This window comes from Cynoglossus semilaevis, chromosome 6, assembly GCF_000523025.1.
Source record: "Cynoglossus semilaevis isolate Cse_v1.0 chromosome 6, Cse_v1.0, whole genome shotgun sequence".
Lineage (NCBI taxonomy): Eukaryota > Metazoa > Chordata > Actinopteri > Pleuronectiformes > Cynoglossidae > Cynoglossus > Cynoglossus semilaevis.
The window spans coordinates 3798275-3807280 of record NC_024312.1 but is presented as its reverse complement, the minus strand read 5'-3'; the positions used below and the strand labels follow the sequence as shown (position 1 = coordinate 3807280).

At 43.1% G+C, this 9006-nt stretch overlaps 1 protein-coding gene across 1 annotated transcript in view; it reads left to right on the top strand.

The window, feature by feature from the left end:
• Positions 1-9006, top strand: part of cdh13 (cadherin 13, H-cadherin (heart)) — a 222021-nt gene that overhangs the window by 171337 nt on the left and 41678 nt on the right. Inside the window, exon 11 of the mRNA XM_025056314.1 lies at positions 8835-9004. Within this exon, the coding sequence (XP_024912082.1) occupies positions 8835-9004 (170 nt within the window). The remainder of the gene's footprint in view (positions 1-8834; positions 9005-9006) is intronic.

The window sequence follows — 9006 nt, the reverse complement described above, 5'->3', positions numbered from 1 at the left end:
AAGTGCTTTCTATTAGGACAAATAAACAGGTGCTCAGCGGCCTGTCTGGCTGCCTGTCAGAGACGCCGCAGCTGCAGCTGCCGTCACATCAGTATTCATAACAATATCATGACAGACACACGGCAGCGGAAAGAGATGATCCACGGCTGTCTGCCTGTGTGTGAGAGAGAGAGACAGAGACAGAGACAGATGGAGACAGATGGACAGACAGAAAAAAAGCTGCAGAGAGAGAGAGAGACGTGCAGATATATACGCTGCAGAGAGAGAGAGACGTGCAGATATATATATATACGGAGAGAGAGACAGTTATTGTCAGGTGGACAGAGATGGAAAGAGAAGACAGATGATGGGGACAAAGAGAGACAGATGGACGGACAACTGAAGAAAGGTTAGAGGTCAAAGAAATACAGATGGACAAACGTGTAAACAGGAAGTGAGGACGACAAAAAAAGAGACAGAGTGGGACACAGACAAAGAGACGGGGATGGTTTGATGGACAGAGTTAATAAAGACAGACGGAGAGGGAATAGAAAAGATAAAAAAGGCAAAGATTCAAAACGACGACGAGAGCGAACGCAGACACTGAAAAATGAGACGGACAAACAGATGAGAGACAAAACAAACGGGATGACGAACAGACGGACAGATTCCAGAGACTGACGGAGACGGAACGATTCCACCGGTGATTTAACATTTTGGAACGGTCGTCTAAAATAACCCATGACGACAGTGTTTTAGATCTTTTTCGTTCCTTCTCCTCTCGCCGCCGTTTCCTGCGCTCTGATTAATTCATTCAATTCATTTATTAATGAAAGCCAACGAGCAGCGGCCGTTATTGCACCCTCTGCAGTTTTAACTTCGAACAACGGCGCAGTTGCTGATCCACAGCTTTTGTGATCGACCACTAAGAGGCGTGTTATTGGTGGACTTTCAGCTGTTGGGGGAAAAAAACGTCCTTTATTTGAACAGAAAGACTTTTTTTTTTGCTGCTTAAAGCATTTCTGCTCCAGACGACCTTGTCGTATTAATCATTCAGGCCTGAAACGACGGGGGAAACGAGGCCCTGGTGTAAAAACAGGAATTATCATTTGCATTTAACCGATACGTCTCCTCGTCTGTTCCCGTCCACGGTACAGTAACTATATACAGTAAATGGGCCAAGTGTCTGCACAGCACAGAGGAGAGAGGGTCGGGGTTAGTGGGTCACACCAGCATCTGAAAAAAGAAGGACAAATTAAAAGCCTGTGTAAGAAATAAGAGGTCTTTCCATAAGTGCCAATGAGCCAGAACACATTAAGTGTTCATCAGTAAGGCTGACAGATGTTCAGATTCCTCTGAACCTTCACAACTTTTTCTCAGCCTCTCTGCCAGACTTTTCCGACTTCTCCCTGGACCTTGATCCGTCTGAGGTACAGATGGTCCTCTAATGGTTTGGGGTTTTTTTTAAACCCGACTAAAAACCAGATGTAAAAACAACATTTCCAGAACGGCAGATCACGTTTCTTTTTTCACTACAGTTTTGCTTGATCCGACACCCAGGATACCACAGCCCGTCTGATCCGATACCTCAGCAAGTCCCGATGATGAACTTCATTTTGTGCGTCACGTCATAAACACGGACACTATCGCCACGGCATAGTGGAGGAGAAAAGTAGGAGGTATCGGATTGGTATCGGTATCGGCAGATCTTCAAGTAGCTGTATCAATATCGGACCTGAAAAGGTGCTAATCAGTCTGTACCTAATTTTTTTCCCATTTCGCCGTCTGTGGTCGGTCAAAAACAGTTCCTCACTCTTTGGTTCTGCTGAAAGTTTCCCAGGAATGGGAACATTGACTGTGTGTTGATTGGTCCATTATGACAATATTTTCAATCTTGGGGTTGCAACCCCACGTGGGGTCACCTGGAATTCACATGTGGTCGTCTAAAGAACCACGTATCCTCAAAAATACATGATCAAAAACTGATTCTAGAAAAAAAAACTATAATGTCTCCGAGGTCGCCAGAAATTGTTGATGTCAAGGTTGGAAACGAGGAACCACGTATCCTCAAGAAATTGTTGATGTCAAGGTTGGAAACCACTGATTGAAGCCGTGAGGTTTGTTGACACAACCATCCATGTGAACTTAACTTTCCTGCCACCAGGTGAAGATGTGGTCGTTCTTCCTTCATTTTTGCTACAACCATTCTCTCTACTGAATACCAGAGTTTTTTTTCCCATCTGTCGGAGGTCAAAGGTCTTCTAAAAACCCAGACCCTCCAGTCGTCCATTACTTTAAAGCTTCTAAAAAATAATTTAATTCTTCACCTTCTTGTATCGTGTAAAACCACGTTTCTCTTCGGTCTGTGTTGTCACAAAGGTTTCTCTTCGGTTCAGAGATGATGTCAAAGTATTTACCTTTCATAAAGACACGGTTATTTTCACATCAGAGGAGTCCGTTTTTTTACTGGAGTGATATTTTAGTTTCCTTGGCTGCAGACGGTGTCTGATCCATAAAGACGTTCACAGTTGCTCCTCGTACCTGACTGTAGTACTTGTGAGGACACAGTTTTACTTGTTACCTCATTAAAACTTGTTTTGTTCTTGGAACCCTAACTGGCCTCATTAGGCGGCGTTCACACAGTCTGGGTTCCAGGCTCTTTATTGTCACGTTGTTGATAACAACACGGCATCGTTACCGATAATGAGATTCCCGCTCTTGGTTTCATCTCGGCATTGTTCAGAGATACAGTGAAAAGTTCTTTCAAAAGACGTTGTACAGAGATACAGTGAAAAGTTCTTTCAAAGGTGGAGATAAAGATACGACGTGACGTAGCGGAAACGGGAGACGCTCGATGTTTCACTGTTGGAATAAAACCAAACAGCGACTGCAGCAGGTGTCGGAGTCTGAGCTCATTACGGAACGGCTTTAAAATTAGACCCGATTGGTAAATGTCAGATTTCAAACTAGAACAACGTTCCTCGGCACGATGTTCCTGACGACGTGTTCCGTCGGACTGATGAAAGCAGCCGACGGTGATCAAACTGTCACCGGTCCTGGACATCAGTCACTGCCTTTTTTTTACGATGATGATGATGATGATGATCAACAGATTGACTTCTGACACCAGGACGTGGCTCTGAAGATTAATGTGACAGATAATTGATCTGTCGGATAACGACGGCAGATGGGAATCAAAAAAAATCAATTCACGATTTATTAGATTTTACTGCCTGGAATTTAGAAAAGAAGGAGCAGTCGACCATCCATCCCTATGAACATCCATCCCTACGAACATCCATCCACCTGTCCGTCATCCATCCATCAATCAACCTGCTCATCCGTCCATCCATCTATCGTTCTTCCATTTATCCATCCAACTAGTCGTACTTCTGTCCCACTGTCCGTCCATCCGTCCCAGTCTTTCCCTCCCCTTCTACTGTATGTGTGTGTGTGTGTGTGAGTGTCCCAGTCTCTCCGGTCCAGCAGCTCCGCCTCACCCTGCCTCACCCTGCCTCACCCGTGGTCATCCCCCTCCAGTCTCCTCTCCGGTGACGGCTGCCTTTGTGCTCCAGGTGGAATTAAGGCCTTATCAGCGGCAGGGCCCAGTGACCACAGCTCAGAGGACAAACGCATGACTGCGCCCCATGATTAAACCCACTCTCACCCCCGCCTGTTGTCTGTGAGGCTGAAGTGTGTGTGTGTGTGTGTGTGTGTGTGTGTGTTTGTGTGTCCGTCCATGTTCCAGGGTCAGAGGGACCCCTGGAGTCTTTGTACTGTAGATCCACGTTACATCGACCAGAGAAAAGGATTCAAATATAAACTCTGATGGAGAGAACTTGAAAATATTTTTTTCATCTTACAGACGTTTTAATTTTAATTTTCTGATTTAACGAGAACATCCATAAATTCAGGGTTGATGATAGAAACATTTCTCAGAGCTGACATTTGGAGAAGTTTTCAGATTATTTTGTGCCAATATTTCATTTGATAGTTTTTTTTTTACAGTTTATTTGACAGAAAAAAACCCAAACATTCAGTTTTTCATGACTTCTGAACCATTTTCATTATTTTATATTCTGGTTCATATAGAGTTCCTGTTGGTGGATCTTAGCCAAGACAAGCTAACATCAGCTAATGTAGTGTTAGCTGCCTCCTCCAGTCTGGTGTCTGCGGCAGTTACTCTGTATGTATATATATATATACATATATATACATATATATATACATACATACTGTAAGTGAATCAAGGATATGAGAGTATTTTTGGGGATTACTTATTTTCCCACCTGTTAAAGGTCGTTCTTAGATCGAGGACTAATTTGAATTCTGCCTCTTCGTCACCTCTGTCCTGTTTAGGCAGCAGAAAAACATTAGTTGTTATTGTGGTCTTTCCAGATGCTTCCATTTGTACCAGCGTGTCCTCATCCTGCAGGACAATAAGACCTTCAGTACCTTGTTTGCTCCGATCACGACGTCGCTCTTTACAGAACACCGTGTTTATATTCACCGGCCGGAACGGTCCGGAATGTTTTTGTTAAACAAGCAGTGGATGATTTAAAGAAAGAAAAGAAAAGAAAAGAAAGAGAGGAAATAACTCTTTGCCTGTCTTCAGATAAATGCACAGAGGCCGGCGTCTGGTGTAGGAGTGTAATCTGTGGAGCAACAATACGCCGGCCTGACGGGAGACGCAGTAATCGAGGCTGGACCTCCGCTCTCCCTGAGCACAGGAAGATTACACTGTAAAGCTGTGACACCACAATGGTCCTGACACAAACACGCGTGTGCGACGGCTGCGTCCGACCACAGCCTCTGCAAGGTTACCCCCCCCCCACTCCCCTACACCCTGGATTCACAATGAAGTCTTTATTAGGAGCTCTGCCAGCAGAACCCACGGATGGAAGTCTGATGAAGCTCCGCTGCCAACAATGAGCCGAGACGAGGAGCGAGTGACACTGAAAATAAATGAGACGAGCTCGCAGTCGGCCACGGAGGCCGTGAACGCTGTTTATTTTCTCACGTCCTCTGTTTGCCGGTGCGTTCAAGCATTCAGAGCTCTGTGAATGAACGTTTAAACGTTTTATTTTCTGGCTGAATATCCTCCGACTTAACAGTTTTAAAAGGTTTGCTCTGTTTTTTTGTTTTATCATCTTTTTTTTCCCCCCTCTCTTTACTTTGAGCTCCTAAGTTTTTATTTATTCATCCAACCTTTATTTACACATTGCCATTCTCTGGCCGCAGCGTTACTCCTATTTGCATAGGCTGCTTGTTTACATATGACATTTAAACACAAAAATGTCACAAACAATAACAAACACTGGGGGCTGTATTTTAATCGTGAAAAAAAAAAAAAAAAACTCCAATAAATCTCCAGGTGCCGGCGCTCCTCCTGGGTGGAGTGTTGGCGCCGCAGCAAAGAGCTGCTTGAAAAAGAATATAAATCAAAGTGTTCTTATTAATTAACACTCAGCCAATCACAGCGCTCCTGTCTGTTGGCGTGATGCATGAGTCAACATCTCCAGAAATGAAAAGTGGGTTCTTAAGGAAATCATATTGTTGTCAGGATGATGCAGTGAGGCACACCAATCACCAGCCTCAGACAGATGGCGCCGTTTTTTTTTTTTTTTTTTAAATTTAACTTGTATTGAGATGATAGACGTAAAACACAGATGATGTGTTTTTGTTTGTTTGTTTTTTTTCTGCTTCTATTTCAGTCACAGCTCCTTGTTACAGTGTCTTACATCACTGTTTTTAATCAGTGAAGAATCCACTTTAAAATGCAAGTTAAATGGCCTTAATGAAGACAATATTATTTTCATATTTGTCTTTTAGAATCTTCTGAAATCACAGCTTTTGTCAATCACTCATTTAGTCATTTATTTTCTGTTGCCCTATTTTTAAAAAATAAAAATCCGAGCTTCACTGGTTATGGAAAATGGCTGACCTTTGTCTGGCCCATTAAAAAAAAAAAGAAAAGAAAAGAAAAGAAAAGAAAGAGAGGAAATCAATGTTTGCCTGTCTTCAGATAAATGCACAGAGGCCGGCGTCTGGTGTAGGAGTGTAATCTGTGGAGCAACAATACGCCGGCCTGACGGGAGACGCAGTAATCGAGGCTGGACCTCCGCTCTCCCTGAGCACAGGAAGATTACACTGTAAAGCTGTGACACCACAATGGTCCTGACACAAACACGCGTGTGCGACGGCTGCGTCCGACCACAGCCTCTGCAAGGTTACCCCCCCCCCACTCCCCTACACCCTGGATTCACAATGAAGTCTTTATTAGGAGCTCTGCCAGCAGAACCCACGGATGGAAGTCTGATGAAGCTCCGCTGCCAACAATGAGCCGAGACGAGGAGCGAGTGACACTGAAAATAAATGAGACGAGCTCGCAGTCGGCCACGGAGGCCGTGAACGCTGTTTATTTTCTCACGTCCTCTGTTTGCTGGTGCGTTCAAGCATTCAGAGCTCTGTGAATGAACGTTTAAACGTTTTATTTTCTGGCTGAATATCCTCCGACTTAACAGTTTTAAAAGGTTTGCTCTGTTTTTTTGTTTTATCATCTTTCTTTCCCCTCTCTTTACTTTGAGCTCCTAAGTTTTTATTTATTCATCCAACCTTTATTTACACATTGCCATTCTCAGGCCGCAGCGTTACTCCTATTTGCATAGGCTGCTTGTTTACATATGACATTTAAACACAAAAATGTCACAAACAATAACAAACACTGGGGGCTGTATTTTAATCGTGAAAAAAAAAAAAAAAAACTCCAATAAATCTCCAGGTGCCGGCGCTCCTCCTGGGTGGAGTGTTGGCGCCGCAGCAAAGAGCTGCTTGAAAAAGAATATAAATCAAAGTGTTCTTATTAATTAACACTCAGCCAATCACAGCGCTCCTGTCTGTCGGCGTGATGCATGAGTCAACATCTCCAGAAATGAAAAGTGGGTTCTTAAGGAAATCATATTGTTGTCAGGATGATGCAGTGAGGCACACCAATCACCAGCCTCAGACAGATGGCGCCGTTTTTTTTTTATTTTTTCAAATTTAACTTGTATTGAGATGATAGACGTAAAACACAGATGATGTGTTTTTGTTTGTTTGTTTTTTTCTGCTTCTATTTCAGTCACAGCTCCTTGTTACAGTGTCTTACATCACTGTTTTTAATCAGTGAAGAATCCACTTTAAAACGCAAGTTAAATGGCCTTAATGAAGACAATATTATTTTCATATTTGTCTTTTAGAATCTTCTGAAATCACAGCTTTTGTCAATCACTCATTTAGTCATTTATTTTCTGTTGCCCTATTTTTAAAAAATAAAAATCCGAGCTTCACTGGTTATGGAAAATGGCTGACCTTTGTCTGGCCCATTAAAAAAAATAAAAATAAAAAATTCTAATCCACTAAGTTCTCATTAGTGCTCCAACGACCAGGTCATCCTTTTGGACTACTTTGTTTATCAACCATTTTCCTCTAAATGAGATTGTAATAAACCAAATAAACATGAGGCTGAAAATGATTTTTTTTTTCATATGGGCATTTTTTTATGTGCCGTTCCAACTGAAAGCTGAAAACTGTGACAGGATTATGCAAAACCAGCAGCTCCATTCCTCACATACTTTCATGGACGAGCTCTTTTTCATTCTGTTCTCATTTTCCTAGAGGTTTAAATGTAAGCTAATGCTACTAATAGCTCCTACACTCTCTCGGCGTCTTGATTGCCAACTCTTGAAACCCGCAGCTGCAGAATAAATGTCTCTGCTGCTGCTGTTACAAATATTCCAGCTCTGAGCAGAAAAAAAAAACTCTTTGTGTTCAGTAGTTGTTTTTTTTTTTCTGGTTTTACACCAGGAGGTGTTTCGGTAATAAATGATGAAATACTCCTTTATTAAAGAACCGTTGTGTACAGTCCGAGCTCAGTTTCTGCTTGATTTGGCTAGGGTAAACCCTAGTGGACAGCTGTGGTACAGCGACTGTGATGTTGACGCTGCAGATTCGTCAACATTTCAGCCTCATCACGTTAAAGAGTGACAGTTACCTGGTCTCCTTGGACGTCACGCCGGTCCCTGAACCACGGGTTTACATTTCACAGTTTCTAAGTCCAGGGGATGAGTGTGAGGTCGGCGAGTACAGACTGTAGTGCTGTAGGTGATGAGTGCTGTACGACCTGACAGAAGGAACCGCAGCTCTGGGTCAAGTTGGTGAAACAGTTGGTTCATGAAGACAAAAATAATTAAGCTAGTTTTTTTTTGCAGGCGTTAGACTGAACTCTCTCTGCTGCTCTGATGCATTGTGGGAATTGGCCGGGGATGCGTCTGCGAGTCTGTCTAATCACACTTTTAAAGCCTTTATACTTAACATTTGCCAAATTAGACTTCAAACCAGGGCAGAAAATGTGAAAGTCTTCAGAAAGATTGAACGTCAGAGATGAGAGTGAGACGAAGAAACGTACGATTTCTGTACGATTTCATATCATTTTCCTCCTCATAAAGCACTCGCAGCTCACACACAGTTATTTCTGGTAGATTTCTACACAGCGGGGGGTGGAAATAAACCCTCCAGATCCAGCTAATAAGATCATCAGGCCCCGGAAAAAAAGAGCTTCCCTGATAATGTGACTGTATATTAATTCACCTCATTAGCTGCTCTGGTATGGAATCAGACGGAAACGATATCGACTCCAACAAACACTGAATCCTTCGTTTCTAACTTCATTAATTATCGCCAGTTTTGTTNNNNCCCCTCCCGACCCCCAGACACCTGGTCTATTAATGTCTTTTCTAAGTATGGCACATGTTAATGTACTCTAGTCAGAACACACACTGACGTCTGGTTTTTTTTGTTTTTTTTTTCGCTAACAGTTCGAGGCATCTGTGAATGAAGGGTCTACAGGCAACGTGGTCAACCTGACGGTGGACGACAGAGACGACCCGGCCACCGAGGCGTGGAGAGCCATCTACACCATCATCAACGGAGATCCGACGCAGAGCTTCGAGATCCAAACCAATCCAGACAACAACGAGGGAATGCTGT